The sequence below is a fragment of the Sinohyriopsis cumingii genome, chromosome 16 (assembly GCF_028554795.1).
Source record: "Sinohyriopsis cumingii isolate HCF-2022 chromosome 16, ASM2855479v2, whole genome shotgun sequence".
In the NCBI taxonomy this organism is placed as follows: domain Eukaryota; kingdom Metazoa; phylum Mollusca; class Bivalvia; order Unionida; family Unionidae; genus Sinohyriopsis; species Sinohyriopsis cumingii.
In genome coordinates, this window is record NC_142976.1 from 37,122,725 (window position 1) to 37,143,680 (window position 20,956).

At 36.5% G+C, this 20,956-nt stretch overlaps 1 protein-coding gene across 3 annotated transcripts in view; it reads left to right on the forward strand.

Moving 5' to 3' along the window:
• The window catches only part of LOC149780218 (uncharacterized), a 146,412-nt gene that overhangs the window by 56,708 nt on the left and 68,748 nt on the right, over positions 1-20,956 (forward strand). For all 3 annotated transcript variants that reach the window (XM_089936978.1, XM_089936980.1, XM_089936979.1), the window contains exons 16-20: positions 7,406-7,555; positions 11,965-12,233; positions 14,891-15,076; positions 17,130-17,290; positions 18,672-18,749. In XM_089936978.1, the coding sequence (XP_089793104.1) occupies positions 7,406-7,555; positions 11,965-12,233; positions 14,891-15,076; positions 17,130-17,290; positions 18,672-18,749 (844 nt within the window). The remainder of the gene's footprint in view (positions 1-7,405; positions 7,556-11,964; positions 12,234-14,890; positions 15,077-17,129; positions 17,291-18,671; positions 18,750-20,956) is intronic.

Here is a 20,956-nt window from a genome sequence, read left to right on the forward strand (position 1 = left end):
GCCATACCAACCATGCTGTCTGTCACTATCCTCTGACCATTCTGTCAAGCCTTTCTGTTATGGCATTTCCAGTGAGCATGTCACACACTTTTGATGCCTCTTTTTGTTCCTCTCCACTGAGCATGATTTACCAGACAAGGATAAGTCTGCCAGTGAATGGTGGGATAAACTTAATCAACTCCAAAACTTTGATCCATCTTTGAAAAGAAAAAGTTCAGCTTAAGGTGGTAACTGAAACGATATTTATAATCTAGTCAAGTGCTGATTGCCCACCACAGCTGTCCTTGTGTCGGGTCAGGACATCCTAAGATGCAGATGATAGCGATGATTGTCCCACCTTCTGTCTGCTGCTTTAATCCCTCAAGATTAAGGAGATTACCAATTTTTGTTGGAAAATATTCAGGACCTGGAAACTCATGGAAAGTCAGCTTCTGCCATCATTCTCCAAGTGCTGATACCACCATTCTCCAAGTGCTTCTGCCATCATTCTCCAAGTGCTGATACCACCATTCTTCAAGTGCTTTTGCCGTCATTCTCGAAGTGCTGCTACCATCATTCTCCAAGTGCTTCTGTCATTCTCCAAGTGCTTCTGCCATCATTCTCCAAGTGCTGATACCACCATTCTCCAAGTGCTTCAGCCATCATTCTCCAAGTGCTTCTGTCATCATTCTCCAAGTGCTGATACCACCATGCTCCAAGTGCTGATACCACCATTCTCCAAGTGCTGCTACCATCATTCTCCCAGTGCTGCTACCATCATTCTCCAAGTGCTGATACCACCATTCTCCAAGTGCTGCTACCATCATTCTCCATGTGCTTCTGCCATCATTCTCCAAGTGCTGATACCACCATTCTCCAATTGTTGCTACCATCATTCTCCAAGTGCTTCTGCCATCATTCTCCAAATGCTGATACCACCATTCTCCAAGTGTTGCTACCATCATTCTCCAAGTGCTTCTGCCATCATTCTCCAAGTGCTGATACCACCATTCTCCAAGTGCTGCTACCATCATTCTCCAAGTGCTGATACCACCATTCTCCAAGTGCTGCTACCACCATTCTCCAAGTGCTTCTGCCATCATTCTCCAAGTGCTGATACCACCATTCTCCAAGTGCTGCTGCCATCATTCTCCAAGTGCTTCTGCCATCATCCTCCAAGTGCTTCTGCCATCATTCTCCAAGTGCTGCTACCATCATTCTCCGAGTGCTGCTACCAGCATTCTCCAAGTGCTTCTGCCATCATTCTCCAAGTGCTGATACCACCATTCTCCGAGTGCTGTTATCATCATTCTCCAAGTGCTTCTGCCATCATTCTCCAAATGCTGATACCACCATTCTCCAAGTGTTGCTACCATCATTCTCCAAGTGCTTCTGCCATCATTCTCCAAGTGCTGATACCACCATTCTCTAGGTGCTTCTGCCATCATTCTCCAAGTGCTTCTGCCATCATTCTCCAAGTGCTGATACCACCATTCTCCAAGTGCTGTTACCATCATTCTCCAAGTGCTGCTACCACCATTCTCCGAGTGCTGCTACCACCATTCTCCAAGTGCTTCTGCCATCATTCTCCAAGTGCTGATACCACCATTCTCTGAGTGCTGCTACCACCATTCTGCAAGTGCTTCTGCCATCATTCTGCAAGTGCTGCTACCACCATTCTCCAAGTGCTGCTACCACCATTCTCCAAGTGCTGATACAAGTTGCACATGGACACCTATAATATAGAAGTCCTGAGATGGAATAAGCAGCAGTCAACATATCTGCCCAGGTTTCATATAAGATAGCTAGCCAGGTGTTTCAGACCACCTCAGACTTGATTAGGAATATGGAACTTCGCATCGTATCTTAGAATTGCTGAGAATGCAGGTAATGAACATTTATGGGAGTCTAAATACTGCATTGCTAGAGTTAGTAACAGGGCTGCTTATCATACTGTGGCAAATGCCTTGACTGCCTTCTGCATTCATAACTTCGTGAAATAGAATACTTTCCTATGGTTCAGTTTGTGAATCACAAACTATCACTCAAGTTGCCATCATTCTGTGTCCTTTTGTTTGTTGACTTTTGGACCTTCCCAGTTGATCATGTGCTGTATTGAGATGTTAGAAATCTGGCTGCACAAGAATTGTCTTCCAACTTGCATTACCTTCTCTTTGTCATTTTCAACAGTGTCATTTTGATCCCCAACAGCAAGACAGCCTTTTTGCCAGAAGGAGAAACAGCTGGGGTTTGATCAGTGGAAATTATTTTGATCACAGCAGCAATATTGACATCTGGAATTTTCCCAGTAATAAGGCCATCTGTTGAAGGGGAGAGAAAGCCCAATTTCGCGTATCCCCCAAACTTCCAGTTTGTCTCCTCCCTCCCAATTTTTATTTATTTTTTGCCCCTGCTGTTTGCCAGCAATGTCCAAGGCATCATACTCTGTCATTTACAAAAATATTGGATTCATCTTCTGACAATAAATGGAAAATCCAAGCCATTTTCAAGAGCTAAGAATCTTGTTCATTCAGCATCTGCACTTTTCGCCTTTCATGGATGGTGGTTCTAACAGACCTCAAGAAGGTACTAATTTTTTCTTGTTATGGGATTTAATGTAATTTTTTAGCACAGGATAGGCTATACATGGTGGCCAGTATAACTGGTGGAGGATGAAACCTGGAAAACCCTGGAAAGAACCACCAACCCATGGGAGGCTACTGGTAAGCTTTCTCACATGTCGACATTGGCCAACCTCAAGACTTGAACCCACACAGACAGAGATGAGATATCAGTGATCCATAATGGTGAGTGCTTTAGACCACTTAGCCAGTCTGGATTCCCACTAAAAAAAATATAAAGGGATTATTAATGTCACTCACTAGGTGGTCAATGGAGATTGTTCACAAACTGAACTTTCTCTACTTATTTATGACTTTTCTGGGGCAAAAACAAACAAAAAGATGTTGACTTGAGCTGCTTCAATGAGTTCAAAGCTGAGTCCAAATTCCAGATGGAGATTGTGTGGTTAATAAGACTTTCTTTAAGGACTGACAAGTTTGCAGTTAATCTCTCCTTGATGGATGCCAATTTTGAAATCCTGATTAACCTTTCACCCAAGTTCCTTTGATTTGTTTTCTTGGAACCATGTATCATTTCTGTGCAATCCCTTTGAGACTTGGGGGTCAGCAGATCATCACTTACTTAAGACAGAACAATGGTATGCCTGGATGACATCATACAGATGCGTATAGTAAGTTCTGTTTTTCTCTCTTTTGCTGGGACTTTTTCTGAACAAGGAGAAAATTAGATGTGTCCCTCCCAGCATTTCTTACATCCTGGTATCTGACTTGTCATAGTTTACTTTTTTTTCATTCTTTCAAGTGCATTATTTGGATTGTTAAACTCATGAAGACAGCAATTTTCATGATAGAATTTTTACAGTTTCGGACTTTTCAGTGCTGCTGCAGACTATTTTGATTGATTCATGCACCCAATGCAATGTAGATGGCCCTTTTCTTGTCATCTGGATCATTGTATTCTAATCTTTGAAAAAAAATACACTTCCTCCTTTCAGTGGCAAAACGGACTTGCAATTGACAGTAGTTCTCCTGGAGACCCCCAGTGAGAAATTTGTGTACATAAGGTTGGCTTAATAATTTCAAGCTATTCTCTGTGGTCAGTTTCCATCTTAAATAAAGGGAATTATATTGCTGGATCTCTGTGTTCTGTTCTGGGATTTTCTTTGTTGATGTTTCCTGCATTAAAAATATCTTAAAGCAGAATTATTGTGCTAGTCCACTCGTAATCAATGAGAGATCAGACCTCAAATGCTAAAGGCATACTTTCCTTAAGGGCCTTCATGCAGTAGCTGACTATATTTCTTTCTCAGTCTCTTGAAAGACAAAAGGTTCCACCAATAACAATTAAATTCTACGATTTCTTCATCAAATATGCTACCCAGTCATAGTACCATGATAGAATTACTACTATCTTGCAAATCCAGCCTTACCAGGCCTAAACATTTAGAAAGCTAAAAGTTTTTTGCCCACCTATTGGGCATTTAGGGTGATCTCCTCTTGATGCAAGGATTGACACCTATCCCTTAAATACTTGTACTGGAGTGGAAGGCGTGCATTCTGTATGGATGTAACTGTGTTGAGGCTGAGAGGGTGTTTGTGTATCATGAATGGGTAAGTATTATTGAAGAAACATGTTACAAGAAGAAAAAAAATGGTTTCTTCTTCAAATATGTTATCCAATCAAAATACCTTAGGAGAATTGGTAAGAGGGCAAAAGAGTTGCATCCCATACCCCAGAGAAGCCATCTCTGGTCCCCTGAGGTATATGAGACAGATTCTGGATAAACCGACTGGAGAATAGGCTCGATATGTTGAGAAGTGGCTTTGAAAGGGAAAATGTTCCCACCCTCATATCCAGTGGATGTTGTGAAGCCACATCCTTATGAAGCCATCATTTGACCCGTGATGGTAACCTGTTGCACCACAGTTATAGGTCCCACTAGGTCAAGTTGAACCTTTTGGGATTATTTTCAGTTAGGCATCTAGCTGTGAGAGGGAGGTAATGTATTTGACAGAAAGAAATGTGTGTTGGAAAGTATGTCTCTTGGAGAATTCTTACCCAATCACATTGCGAATAATTCATCCCAGACCTCCACACAAATATGAGAATCATTGATTTATTTCTGGTTCTTAAACTGTGGTACATCTGGGTTTTTTTTAAGTCAGGCACCTAGCTGTGACAGTTTGGTAATTATAATAGAATCTTGGAAGAGTTTTGTCCCATAGGTACTATTTTTTTTGTCGTATGGTATATCAATTGGAAAGACAAATTTTTCATCTTCCCAGGATGGCTGGATTGAGGAGATTCTGAAAGTTTTCACCTAACAATAATGTGATAGGGTAAATATTCTCAAAAAGACAATTTACAGTAACAAATTTCTGTTCATATTGGTTTAAATGATGCTGATTGGCCATCAAATATGGCTACCATTACTAAAAATAGAAACACCTTTAAATGACCTCTCCTCAAAAAATGCTAAACAGAATTTAATTAAATGCATTCTGGCATACAGCTTTAAGTTTTTACAGAAATTATGTGGATCCACAAACATTTAGCTGCCCTCTCCAAAGACAGATGACATTTAAATAACTTGTTAAAATCACTGAATAGAGTTTTACCAGATTTGAGAGAAACCATTCTCATTTATTGGCCTTCTAAATTTTATAAATGATGCAGATCAGCTATCAGATTTGGCTGCCTTTACTAAAAATAGAAAATCGTGTAATGACATTTCTTGGAAAACTGGATAAGAGAAGCTGACCAGGGTGATGGCACAAGACCATTATAGTTGGCACAAATAATTGTGATCTACCATCAAACAATGCTGCTGTTAGCCCCCAGAAATTTAGAAAAAACTTTCAGAGTTGGAAAGACTTCTTATCCAACTACCTGGGCATTTGGTTTTAGGTACTATATATGTCCTTTCAAACCTGCTTGCATATATATCAACTAACTCTGAAAAAGGTTAATTTACAGTGAGACAAGAAAGTAGTGCAGAGCAAAATGATCAGTGATCAGTATTTGAGTTAAGATGATGAGAGATATCAAAATTGTAGATGTTAAACCAGAAGTAAGCATAAAAGCTGCATTTTCCATATGGTTTCCTTTGTTATCACTATTGCCCTTTTCCCTCCTCTTTTAAATGCATAAGTGCCCCCCCCCCCCGCACACACACATACACAGGATTTACATCCAAGAGGTGAATAAAAAATTCCCAAAACTATTATCTTGGGTTTTGCATTTATCAGACATGCTTTTCTCCTGTAACTTGATACATTGTGGCATCATTTTAGTAACACTGTATAGTTCAGACTACTAAGCTTTGCCATTCCACCATTTTCTTTTGTTTTCTATTATTTTTGTCTTAATTAAAATGTTTTTGTCTTTGGAAATTCAGCAGTTATAAGATTTACTTACTTTGCCCAAACTGTGTTTTTGTGGGTGCCTTTAGTTATGGGCAGGTAAAATCACATCACACCACATATTCTTGACAAAGCATGCAAATAAATATATAAAATATAAAACTAGCCTGATTGTGTAAGAATGGAATGGTTTCTTGCAGATAATTCAGAATGTAAGCCAAATATCTGATGATTGTGTTGTTTTTTTAATTTTTAAATGAACTTAATGGTTGCAATTTGCATCAGGGAACTGTTTTATCAAGAATATTCTTGTTTCTGAGTTTACAACATCTAGAATTCGGCAGGTAGTTGCAAAATAAACTAATAAAAATGAAAACATTTTTTATTACAATCAGAATAGCAAGCCTCTTAACTTATTCAGCCCCAATCCCCAATCCCGCCTGTAGGCGTGATGAAGCTGTACCCTACTTACAAGCTCTGCAGCATCAAGGTTATTTAAGATCTACCAAAGTGGGTGGTATTACAAAAAAGCAGACAGATATAGCTCTACAATGATACCAAATAATCTGGATGTTCTAGTTGCACTACAAAATATAGAGGAAAAAGCTAATTTTTTGGACCTGGTTTTTTTAGACCCAAAATTTGCTCGTGGTCGGAATCTGATTTTGTGTTCGGATTTTAGACCTTCAGATCTAAGGCAGACTGGTCTGAACTGCACACAGACAGGTGAACCTTTGCAAAAACTAAGATAAGGTTTGGCATTTGGATTAAAGAGTGGTCTCCATACGAAAATGATGGGTCCATTAAGCCAAGAAACAAAAACAAAAAGAATAAATTTTAAAAATTCCAAATTTTACCCTTCTGCTCATGCGCAAGCAAAATAACCAGTGGAAAATGATGTTTCTAATACAACTAGGCATTAGTTGAATGGAAAATCTGTTGAAAGTCGATGTATTAGGATGTATTCAGAAGTAGCCCCCAAAATGTCTTTCCTACTTGCATTTCAGGCGAAAACAACAAAAACCTCAGGGCTGAATGAGTTAAATATTGGCTTTATCAGAAAAGTTCTGCACCACGTTATTTACCTTTTGAGATCTTGCAGTCATGAAACTCGAGTCATAACTCATTTGCAATGAGTCTTTAATTTGTTTTCCTTTGCAATCTACTAAATACTGATTTAACATAGTACATTTTTGCCAGTTATTTTCTGAAGAAATAAGTCTTGATTTCTTTTATTCAACCTGAAAAAAACTATGCTTGCAGTCATCAATAACTATCACCAATTTAAGAGTCCCAGAAATTTGTATTGCCCCTGGAGATCATGGCATAGTCATTGATAACATGAAATATGGAAAGTTAAATCTATTTGAATACATTTTAAAGACATGAATAAAAGAATTCTTCCACAACTTATATTAGGATTCATGAAAATATATGAACAAGCTTAGAAAATCATTCTTTTTCTCTCTTTTGTTATCAAGATTCAGCAGTTCCAACAGGAATTGAAGCAGCACAAAGTCAAATCCAGACAGTCACCATCAGTTGTTGGAACAAAGGAAGAACTTCAGCAGTTAAAGAAACAAACAGAAGACATGCAAGGATTTTGCTTAGAAATTAAGGACACTCTTAAGGTAGGCATTTTAATTTCATCTTAAATTCCAGTCAAGTGTGAATTTAGCTACGTCAATCAAATGGCAAGAGAAAGATGACTGCAGTGACTTAAACTTCAGCTAATGGCAGTTTACCACAAACAAAAATGCCATACCCAGGCATAATTACACAATTCTGGCAGGCAATAGGTATTGATTCCTATTGCTTACACACAAACATGCAGTGCCTGATATAGGCATAATTGCATAACACTAGCTGGCAATAGGTATTGATTCTTATTGCTTACACACAGACATGCAGTGCCTGATATAGGCATAATTGCATAACACTAGCTGGCAATAGGTATTCTTTCCTATTGCTTATACACAAACAAGCAATGCCAGACACGTGCATAATTGAACAGCACTGTCAGGCAGTAGGGAGATATTCTTATAGCTTATAAACAGTATTATGTTGGTGCCATGTTTGAACTGTAGTGTTTAAACATCTGGTAAATATACATCAATTTCCTGCCTATTATCAGATGTTATGACTGAGTCAGACATTGATTATTCACATGATATAGGAATCAATTTCCTGCCTATTATCAGATGTTATGACTGAGTCAGACATTGATTGTTCACATGATATAGGCATCAATTTCCTGCAAATTGTCAGGCTGAGTGGTCTAAAGCGCTCTCCATTACGGATCACTGCCATCTCACCTCTGTCTGTGTGGGTTCGAGTCTAGGATTTGGCTAACGTGGGTATGTGAGAAAGCTTGCCAGTAGCTTCTCATGGGTTGGTGGTTCTTCCCTGGGTTTTCCCGGGTTCTTCCTCCACCATTAATACTGGCCGCCATACATAGCCTATCGTGTGCTGAAATATGGCGTTAAACCCCACAACAACAACAACAGCATATTGTCAGATGTTATGAATGAGTCAGACATTGATTCTTCACACCATTTCAATCCTATTAGTATTTGCCATACATGAACAATATTTATTGATGTCCAGAGCATTTTACATTATTGATCACCTCCACCTCTTTTTTTCTCTGATTACAATTCTGTAACCTTGCAGTAACTTAGTTCTACATGAGTTACCATTTAGGATGCAAAGAAGTCATATTGTTCTGGGGGTCAAAAGATAAGTAGTTTGTATCAGTTAGATTTAATGGCTTTTTAAACACATTATTGACTAGATCATGCTGAGAAATTGGCAACAAAATGGGCTGGCCTCGGTGGGTAACAAATGCAGGAACCATGGATTATGAGTTCTGTGCTCTGCCAACTAATCTACAAATGCTTCCTGGTTAAAATATAAAATGTCAGTTAAACTTTGACCAACTAAGGCAAAATGGTTTGTGCACATTTGCTTGAGTTCTGTGCTACATCCTGTGCTAAGCTTCACTAATATGTTTACTGAAGAAAAAGGTAATTCAAAAAAGCAAATGAAGTTAAGGGTCTAAAAAGTCAGAAGTCAAAGTCATTGTGTCCCAGCAAAGAACAATGCCTTCCTTGTGATAACTTGAGATTTGTTGATATAGCCTTGACTAAGTGTAATTGTGTTTTTCATTTGAATTTGGATATTATCCTCCTGGAACTATTTCACTTAGTAATGCTTAACAATCCTGCCTCCAAAGATGGCAGTATTGTTTGTTTCATTCAGAAAAATGGAAGTAAGATCTAAAAGGCATTAATTTCTGTCATTTTAAAGGTGACAACTATTGATAATTATTAATCAATACATGTAGATGGGGAGAACAGGATGTGTGTTATCAATTGTTTTCCCTTTGTTGTCAGTAGAAATGATTTACTAAGATCTCTCAAGAGGATGTTGGCATGGACAGTCTCAACTGACTGCATGCTTTTATAAAGTCTTAGTAATATGTGACTGCATATTTTTACATAAACTCATAACATGTTAAAACTTAAGACAATATTTGATTGAGTTTCTGGACTGAGAACATTCTCCAAAAGTAAGTGGAACAAATTATGGCAGGTGCTGTGTAGCTTTTTAAGTTAATTCTGAGGTGAAGGTAAATGACACCAAGAAAGTAACTTCCCATGTTTCCTGAAGTGATAGAATATAGCACATGGTATATTGCGAATTCCAGCTGACCATTTCTGGTATCAGGCTTGTTTGAAGAGAATTATGCCAAAAGCATTAGATTTAGATCCAGAAATTAAGTTAGAGCCAATGCATACTACATATGCCTCGGTTCAGCAAGTACTGTGATAACCCATATTATGGTGAGTGGCACAGGTGTCCATAACAACAGTATCACATTTATAGTGCAGGATAATCAATCACAGAATTAGCTGCATGATGAAAAAATTCCAAGCATTTGTCAGTATCTGTTGCTTGCATATAAGCATCACCATCCAGATCTCACATCTTATTCAGAATGTAAAACACTGCACATTATTTCCAACAAATCTCAGCTGTTGGCTTTCCCGCTGAGTGAATAAGCATGTCTTGGTATCAATGAGTCTCACACAAAAAATCAACTGTCAACGAATATTGGTTCACATTTTGCAAGATAAATAATCTAAAAACCTGAATGAAATTAATGTCCCTTGAAAATCCAGTATGGTTGCTACATATTTTGAAAATCATGTTATCACAACTATTTCCGAACAGGTGATCATATCAGCATAGGCTTTTTAAGAAAAAATTGTTTGATGCTGGATGGTCCTAAATGAAAATAATGCTGATCTGATATTCAGTATGTTTGTATTGACATTGGGTAGTTGCAGTCCATAACTGTTGTCATTTAGTATAGTTGTATTGACATTGGGTAGTTGGAGTCCATAACTGTTGTCATTTAGTATAGTTGTATTGTCATTGGGTAGTTGCAGTCCATAACTGCTGACATTTAGTATAGTTGTATTGTCATTGGGTAGTTGCAGTCCATAACTGCTGACATTTAGTATAGTTGTATTGACATTGGGTAGTTGTAGTCCATAACTGCTGACATTTAGTATAGTTGTATTGACATTGGGTAATTGCAGTCCATAACTGCTGACATTTAGTATAGTTGTATTGACATTGGGTAGTTGCAGTCCATAACTGCTGACATTTAGTATAGTTGTATTGACATTGGGTAGTTGCAGTCCATAACTGCTGACATTTAGTATAGTTGTATTGACATTGGGTAGTTGCAGTCCATAACTGCTGACACTTAGTATAGTTGTATTGACATTGGGTAGTTGCAGTCCATAACTGCTGACATTTAGTGTAGTTGTATTGACATTGGGTAGTTGCAGTCCATAACAGCTAGCATTTACTATGGTTTTATTGACATTGGGTAGTTGTGGTACATACCTGCTGACATTTAGTGTAGTTGTATTGGTATTTGGTTGTTGGGATCCGTAACAGCTAGCATTCAGTATGGTTGTATTGACATTGGGTAGTTGTGATACATAACTGCTAGCATTCACCATGGTTGTATTGACATTTGGTAGCTGGGGTACATAACTACTGGTATTTGGTTGTTGTTGTAGGGTTTAATGCCATTTTTCAGCACAATATAGGCTATACATGGAGGCCAGTATAAATTGTGGAGGAAGAACTGAGGAAAACCCCCCAAAAATCCACCGACCCATGAGAAGCTACTGGCAACTGGCATTTGGTATGGTTATATTGAAATTAGGTAGTTGGGTTCCATAACTGCTGACAGCACTAGAAATCAGATAGAGTTAGAATGCCCTACATATGGGATTGTTGCTGTGCAACAGGCAAGATATAGTGTGCAGTTCAGCCATTTTCTCAACAGGTATATCTTTACAAATCTTTGTTTTTTTTTAGAGTAACAGACATTGAAAGAGACAAACATTCAAACAAGCAAAAATGTAGGTTGAAGTGAAAAATCTTTTTTTAATCCTATTTATATACCACAAAAACTTTGTCTTTGACAGTGTAATGACTATTACCTAATATATAATTTTCTTGAATATCAGCAGAACACTTAAAGCTGAAATTAAACAATAAAGTTAGCTTTTCTCTCTCTCTCTTTCTGTACTAGATAGGTCATAGGGGAATTTTGTGTTTACATCAGTGCTTCTCTGTTGCTATTTTTAGTGTGAGTGCTAACAACAAGATCATCTTTCTCACAGAACAATCTAGATCAAAATTATGAACAATCTGTCGTTTTTTAAACTGGCATCTCAGTAATTAGTAAGGGATTAATTGTGTGTTCCTGCTTCATCATATCTATTACAACCTGCAATCAAAACAATACAATCAAAACAATGCGAGTTCTGCAGTTCCAGAAAGACAGCTTCATGGAAACGTCGTATTATGATCTTGTAACACAGTGGCAGCCTTGATAGGATAGAGGTTGTCTGTGATCAGATAGTAGGCATGCTATCCTAATAGGCACTCAGAAGAACACTGAAGAAAAACTTTCTTAAATGATGCTTATTTTATCCATCTTTAAATTCAGGATCAAAATAAAGAAATGAAGGACATGAAAATCCAGTGTTTGGACATGTTTGCCATGATGGAGGAATGTAGGGTACGTGAACAAAGGAGCAGTGACCCAAAATACTTCCAGTTGTTAAAGAGCCACGCACTGGATCCAGGCAGCACTGATCGACTGGAAAAGCTTCGGGCTCAATTTCAGGCCCTGGACCTTGGTATTCAGGAGGTCAACCTTGTCCTGGACATGCAGTGGGAAGAATATCAAAATCAGAAGAAGAAACAGTCTAACAGGTATAGTATTTTCGAGGAAAGGAAAATGAGGAGGAGGAGGTGGTGGTGTTTGTTGTTGTTGATAATAAGCAAGAGGATTTAACAATGAAATGAAGACGAATATGGCAATTTAACAAAGATGCTGACAATATGGTAATTTAACAAAGTTGCTGACAAATATGATTGTTAACAAAGGTGACAGATATGCTAATTTAACAAAAATGAAGACAAATAGGATGATTTAGGAAAGGTGATGTCAGCTACGGTAATTTAACAAAAACGAAGACAGATTTTGTAATTTAATAAAGGTGATGTCAGCTACAGTAATTTAACAAAAATGAAGACAGATAGGATGATTTAAGAAAGGTGATGTCAGCTGTGCTAATTTAACAAAAATGAAGACAAATAGGATAATTTAAGAAATGTGATGTCAGCTATGGTAATTTAACAAAAATGAAGACAAATTTTATAATTTAATAAAGGTGATGTCAGCTATGGTAATTTAACAAAAACGAAGACAAATTTTGTAATTTAAGAAAGGTGATGTCAGTTATGGTAATTTAACAGAAATGAAGGCAAATATGGTAATTTAACAAAAATGAAGACAAATATGGTAATTTAACAGAAATGAAGACATATGGTAATATAACACAGATGAAGTCAAATAAGATAATTTAAGAAAGATGATGATAGATATGCTAATTTATAAAGATGACAAATATGTTAATTTAACCAAGATTAAGACAAATATGGTCATTTAACAGATATTAAGACAAATATGGTAATTTAACAGAAATTAAAACAAATATGGTAATTTAACAAAATAAAACAAATTGGTAATTTAAGAAATAAAAAAAATAAAAACAATTTGATAATGAGGTTGATAGTGAGATTGATGAGGCATATTTGGTAATGCACTTCAAATCCAAATATTTGGGTGTCACTAAATTCTTGCCAGTTTGTAAGTTCATCATATTTATGAAATAAAATCTTTTGTGAAAGATACTGTTTTGCAAAACACATCTTGAATAACAATTTTGCAATTTTTACAGCCAAACCTGGTTATCTCAGTTATGTAAAAATATTGACATAACTGGGTCCAGAGAGATCAGGGTTCATAAAAACTGGTAACTTAATTGGAACATTGCAGACCAACAGGTCATAGTTTTGAAATTAATTATTGCTTTACTTGTATAGAGTTTTACTTTAGTAACAAGTGTTGTGATTTCATAACATTTTAGACAGAATTCAGACTCCAGCTGTGCATAGCAGACAACACAAAAAGAATAGTGTTGTTAATAATTATCTGTGTGTATATGTATGTGCACTTTATGAAATAAAGGTATGATATTCATTCTGTTTTCTCTCTTAATTCCACATTCAATGTATATTATGCATATTGAACATATCATAGTTTTAGTAGTGCTCAGTAAATAAGATAACCTTATCTTTTGAAGAAATAAAAGAACAATATGAACTTACCAAAACCTGACCACCTCTAGGTAAGCAACATGGATTCGCTTGTGTCGTTACTGACAAGAAATAAATATGATACACATGTATCTGCAGCTGCCATAAATCTTAACTAAAGATATTTAATAGAAATCGATACGCTGTAATGTCTCCCTATTGTCATATTCTTTTTGTTCTTCATGTTTTCTGATTTTTGAAAATTATTATAGTAGCCGCTTACCAGCATGCCTAATAAACTTAAACTTAATGTTACATTGAGTCATACCTGCATGAAATTGATAGGAAAATGATTTAATTTCTGATAAATTGTAAGTATTGTAATTCTTATGTATTTAATCTGCTGACAGATGATACAAAACTAAAGCATTGATGATATTTGACCTGGTACTGCCATTTGCTTTGCTAGTCACATGACTACACAAATCTCGCAGCCTACATGTCAGTGACATCAGAGGTCCAATAGTCATGTGATATTAACAATAAACCCCTTTAAAATATTGTAAAAAATACAAAAATATTAAAGTCACATAGTTTTTGTAAAAGAGCAAAAAAGGACACAATTCTTAATATATTATTCTGAGAACAGATTCCTGTTGTTTTGCAGCAATTTGGAGAAAGATTCATCAAGAATAGAGGAGGTGCCATTGATGGTTTTGATGTATGACGTTACTACAGCATTGACATGTACTCTTTACAAAAAGTTGATGCACATTGTTCAGTGGTATTGTCTATATGTAGGACAGTACTTCTTTAAAGTATTTTCCTTTGTTAGCGTTGACGTGTGACTGGTAGCAAAACATCAGTGCTCAAAATTGTACATGAACATGATTTTGTTTTTGCTGATCATTTTTAGTAAAATGTCTGAGATAGATAAAATTAGCACTTTGTCAAAATAAGCGGGTTCACATGTCACTTCGGACCGAAATATATGCCCAATATAACGAGTCAATAATGACATAACAGGGGTCAAGATAAGCAAGGTAAATATTAACGTAACAAAGAAGATTTTTTGGGGATTAGGCCAAAATGCTCGACATACATGGGTTCTTGATATAACCAAGGTTGAGATAAGTGGGTTTGACTACTTTTTTGTGTGCAAATTTAGTTTTCTTTACAACATATTTAAAATTATATGAATGTGAAAAAGTTACGATTAACAGTCATCTACAACTGCAACTTATCTACAACTGCAACTCCTCTTTCAGAATTCAGACTCCAACCAGTGATGCTGTCTACAGAGCCCTTAAATCTAATCGCAGCATTCTGCAAGCCCAGAAAAGTCGACTTATGGAACTAGAAGAACAGCTAAAAAACATGAAGATTTACAATAAGCCTCGTTCAAATGTTGTCATCACACAAAGCCCCATACGTCTCAACAATAAGAACAGAGGGTAGTTTCTTTTACTTTTAATTTTTTTAATGCTTTCTTGCATGTCTTTATGCCAGGTTCCGGCAAGAAGTATCTTTTGATTTCTATATTCTTAAAAATATTTGTAATACAACACTCTGCAATCAGAGCAGCCAGAAAAACATTAGTATGATAATAGCAGTTTTATAGGTTTTTTTTTACTGATCTAAGTTATAGCCTTCTACTCCCCCCATAACTGTGTCCTCATATCACATGACTGTGTCCTCATAATATCACATGACTGTGTCCTCATAATATCACATGACTGTGTCCTTATATCACATGACTGTGTCCTCATAATATCACATGACTGTGTCCTCATAATATCACATGACTGTGTCCTTATATCACATGACTGTGTCCTCATAATATCACATGACTGTGTCCTTATATCACATGACTGTGTCCTTATATCACATGACTGTGTCCTCATAATATCACATGACTGTGTCCTTGTATCACATGACTGTGTCCTTATATCACATGACTGTGTCCTCAATATCACATGACTGTCCTTATATCACATGACTGTGTCCTCATAATATCACATGACTGTGTCCTTATATCACATGACTGTGTCCTCATAATATCACATGACTGTGTCCTTATATCACATGACTGTGTCCTTATATCACATGCACATGTCCACGTGCGAATATTACCAAAAGGTGTCCCAGCAAGAGGAAAGCCATGTGGGACGTCAACTTGCATCACTAATCAACAAAACCACTATTATTCTACTATTCATTACATGTCTGTTGATATGGTAAGTACAGCACACAAGTTCATATACAATTACAGATACAATGAAGTGATTCTTGGATTTCTTTATTGTACAACCAGGTAGAGGAATCAGAGTGGAGAAAATTCTCTGATTGTTTTTCTGTTTCAACTTAACAAGTATTATGTCAGAAACAAAACTGAACGTTTGAATTTTTGGGAACCTTCTTCTTTTTTCTAGGTCATCAGTTTTGCGAAAAAAGTATTACAGAAAGAGATTTTCTTTGTCAAGTGTATTTAAAGACAGAAAGAGATTTGCTGTGTCAAGTGTATTTAAAGACAAAAGCAGATTTGCTATGTCAAGTTTATTTAAAGACAGAAACAGATTTGCTTTGTCAAGTTTATTTAAAGACAGAAAAAGATTTGCTATGTCAAGTTTATCTAAAGCCTTTAAGAGATAAGACATGGCTATTAAATTGATGATATAGAATAGTCAGTCTTTGAAATACCATGACTCAGCTCCCATCCTGACTCTTCTGTTAACTTTGACTAGATTTGTATTTAGGTAGGAAATAAATCATTTATGTTTTCTTTGCTTGCAACAGTCATATCAACACCTGAATAATATGGTAATAAATTATATTTTTTAAAATTACATTTAATGCTGTATGTGCTGCTATTTCTAACGAGGTGGCCAAATTAGTACACATGCATTCACGATCTCCATCAATGACAAAGACCATGTGATAAAAGGGGGTTACATTAGAATCAAGTTTTGTTTACTCTTTTTATGTAAAGAAAGCATTTTATATATACACTGGAATGTATCTATAAAGGACACGTAAGCAACCAAAACAATTTGTTATTTATCAGTGGCTGTCCATTATATAAAAGTTACCATTATGACAAATATGACAAGGGATCCATAAATGTTCTCCTTTATTGACAAGTGTCTTATATATGATTAGTTAAATGTATCAAAAATATAAAAGGGATATATAACCATTGTTCATTATGGACAGATGTCCTTATGTACTTGTTAAAGTAAGCATAAATGCTAGGGAAGGGACATATAAATATTGTCCTATATGAGCACTTGTCCTTTATATCAAGGTTAAATACAAAGGACCTGTATCTGTGGTCCTTCATGGAGTCATTCTTAATATAAAGCTTAAAGTTAACATAAATACTATAGAAGGGAGATATAAACATTGTCATTATGGAATGTGTTGTTTTCATTGTTTGTATATATCTATCTACAATATAAAGCATTTTAAAAATCCATGAAATTTTGTGTTTTTTTTTTTTTTTTTCAGGGAAAGTGAATTATCATCACTGGCTGACTCACTATTGTACAGTGATGAGATTTCACAAAGTTCTGTCAACCATAAATCAGGACCACGCCCTGACAAGGTGGCACAACTTCGTGAACATCTGTCTCGTAGATCTGTACCCATTGTCAAGTCCACAAAACCAGGTATGGATAGTATTACCTGTTTGTGATTTAGATTTTTAAAATAGCTTTTTAAATTTTTTTCAGTCATATCACTAGGATGTCTGCAGTGTGGCAGTTTATAGTGATGTCTAGCACAAGGGGCATCATGCTGCAGACATGTAGCATCATATCCTACCCAGTCATGTTATCCTGACACCAGCCTGACCAGTTATAATACTAACCTCTTAGGGGGTACTCACCAGTTAATATGTACTTTTGAGAGAGTGACGTGTGTAAGGTGAAGTAGTTCGCATTTAAAACATGCACAGTGGAGAGAATGTTGGCATACCTCTATGCTACATTAATGTAATGTGGATGATATTTCTTTTGGATATTGTACTTTTGCAAATTTTACATGATTTAAGCACATCTGCTAACTAAAATGACTGCTCCCTTGTGTTAAAAAATCAGCCTGAATTAGTCTAAAGTACACTATACATAGCAGCTATTAAAATAGGGAAAATGAATTTTGCCAGACTAGACAATACCAGCTTCTGAAAGTGCAATGAATGAATTACCAAATATATAAAATGTAAAAAACGTTATCAGCTCTTTTTTGTACAATTTACCTCTGAAGTTCAGGAAGTGAAAATAACCAAGTAGAGCTAGCACTTTTTTGAAAGATGCACATCTGAAGTAAGGCCAAGCTGTATACTCTATAACCCTTAGTACACCCATCAATCATACACCAAAATAAAGGGAATTAAAGGTTCTTTGCATTATACCTAAGATATACAAGGTGTTTTTTAAATAGCCAGTATAACCAGTGAGGAAAGCTGGGGAAATTCATTTTCTTTAAAATCCTAACCCTGTGCAAAATACGAAACTGTAGAGCGCCACCTTAATGCTGAGTGCCAAATAAGATAGCTGTTAGTACTATTTGTATGCCTTTGGTATGACTCGGCCAGGTTTTAAACCTGCTACCTAATGCATCTGAGGCAGATGCTCTTACCACTTAGGCTACAGGAGCAGTCAGCGTTACATATAATGGGAAGATTGTGTAAAGCTTTCTCTGTATTGAAACCATGGGCAATCCAAAAATTCAAAATGGAGAAGACTTTTTCTTTTATTCATTTTTTATGAATGTGCTCGTGGTCATGCATATATGTGTGTGTGTGTGTGTGTGGTCATGCATGTGTGTGTGTGCGTGTGTATGTGTGTGTGTGAGAGAGATGGGGGGAGAAGAGACAGACATACTGAGAAAAAGATACATATGTAATGTATATGTATGGATGTATGTATGTATGGATGGATGCATGCATGCATGCATGCATGCATGTATGCATGTACACTACCTCAGCACAATAATGACTGTATAGTACAAACTAAAAGTAAAGTGTGACAATATGATTGGTGATTACAGAAAACCTATCTATGTCTCGGATACTGGCTGATGAAAGACAGTTGCAGACCACAAAGAGGAATGGACACCCCTCATCAGGTAACTCCTTGAGCTGTTTCAACCCAGATTACTTAAATCCATTATTTGTACATGTTGTCTATCAAACTTTCCACAAAAATATGGAGTGTAAAGCAAGGTATCAGTTTTATCAACCGTGCTGAAGTATTCATGCTATAGTTCTTCCCATTCATTACTAGTCTGATCTAGAAGTTTTAATATCACAGTTGGTTGTAAAGGATTTAAACATGCTTTGGATGGGTTTCATACCTGCCATAGCATGTGAAAAATGATATATTAAACACCCCACCCCCAACACAATTGTGTTTGAAGAAATGATTTTTTAATTATCTTTGGAAGAGGGGTATCCCAGACATATTTTTTTTACCCCTATACAAGTCTGAAGCATGTAGTTAGTATAAACAGTAAACAGTAAATGTGCCCTTGTAAAACTATCCTTGTATTATAAGGCTGATTAATAACATTGTCAAGTTAAAGGTAAGGCAGTCAATGATAAACAATCATCCTTTCACAAATTACTTAATTAGCTGAGAATAGCCAGGATGATGCTGTGTCAAATCCTTCAACCACTGGTGTGGGAGAGCTGATTAGGCTAATTTGCATAGGTAAAGTTCACAAAGTGGAACAGCCCATTTTGTTTGAGTTAGGTATAGTCATAAAGGTGTGTGTCAAGAACAGTCCATTTTGTTTGAGTAAGGTATCGTCATAGAGATGTGTGTCGAAGAACAGCTCATTTTGTTTGAGTTACATATGGTCATAGAGATGTGTGTCCAAAAACAGTCCATTTTGTTTGAGTTAGGTATAGTCATAGAGATGTGTGTCAGAGAACAGCCCATTTTGTTTGAGTTACGTATGGTCATAGAGATGTGTGTCAGAGAACAGACCATTTTGTTTGAGTTAGGTATAGTCATAGAGATGTGTGTCAGAGAACAGCCCATTTTGTTTGAGTTAGGTATAGTCATAAAGATGTGTGTCGAAGAACAACTCATTTTGTTTGAGTTAGGTATAGTCATAGAGGTGTGTGTCAAGAACAGCCCATTTTGTTTGAGTTAGGTATAGTCATAGAGATGTGTGTCGAAGAACAGCTCATTTTGTTTGAGTTAGGTATAGTCATAGAGGTGCGTGTCAAGAACAGTCCATTTTGTTTCAGTAAGGTATAGTCATAGAGATGTGCGTCACAGAACAGTCCATTTTGTTTGAGTTACGTATGGTCATAGAGATGTGTGTCAGAGAACAGCCCATTTTGTTTGAGTTAGGTATAGTCATAGAGATGTGTGTCGAAGAACAGCTCATTTTGTTTGAGTTAGGTATAATCATAGAGGTGTGTGTCAAGAACAGTCCATTTTGTTTGAGTAAGGTATCGTCATAGAGATGTGTGTCGAAGAACAGCTCATTTTGTTTGAGTTACGTATGGTCATAGAGGTGTGTGTCAAGAACAGTCCATTTTGTTTGAGTAAGGTATTGTCGTAGAGAAGTGTGTCGAAGAACAGCACATTTTGTTTGAGTTAGGTATAGTCATAGAGATGTGTGACAGAGAACAGCCCATTTTGTTTGAGTTAAGTATGGTCATAGAGCTGTGTGTCGAAGAACAGCCCATTTTGTTTTTGAGTTAGGTATCGTCATAGAGATGTGAGTCGAAGAACAGCTCATTTTGTTTGAGTTAGGTATGGTCATAGAGATGTGTGTCGAAGAACAGCTCATTTTGTTTGAGTTAGGTATAATCATAGAGATGTGTGTCAAAGAACAGCCCATTTTGTTTGAGTTAGGTATAGTCATAGAGATGTGTGTCAGAGAACACAAGCTATTATGCATCATTTTCTTGAATGTTATTAAAGATTATGGCAAGTTTGTGATCAGCAGCAACACTTTTTTGAAGCAGGATTTAACTCCATGTATAAAATGAGAAATTATTATTTCGATGGTTGGAATAGTATTCCAGAGTGGTTCATTTTTTATTGGCAAAATGTTGAAATGCTTCTTTAATTTATGAAAAGATGAGCCATCTGCAAACTGAGCATAGTCGAGAAAACTAAATTTCACAATTCCTGGATGGAGTTGGACCTTTTGAAATGCAGCAGCAAGGGAAAGCATTTATTTTTTGCAAACACATACAGACATTTGTCATTTGGAAGAGTATGACATCTGTCATCATAGGAACATGACCTAGTATGTTGCCACTCCCTCGCTGCTATCCAGATCTAGAAAGATCATTTTTCATTCTCAGTCAA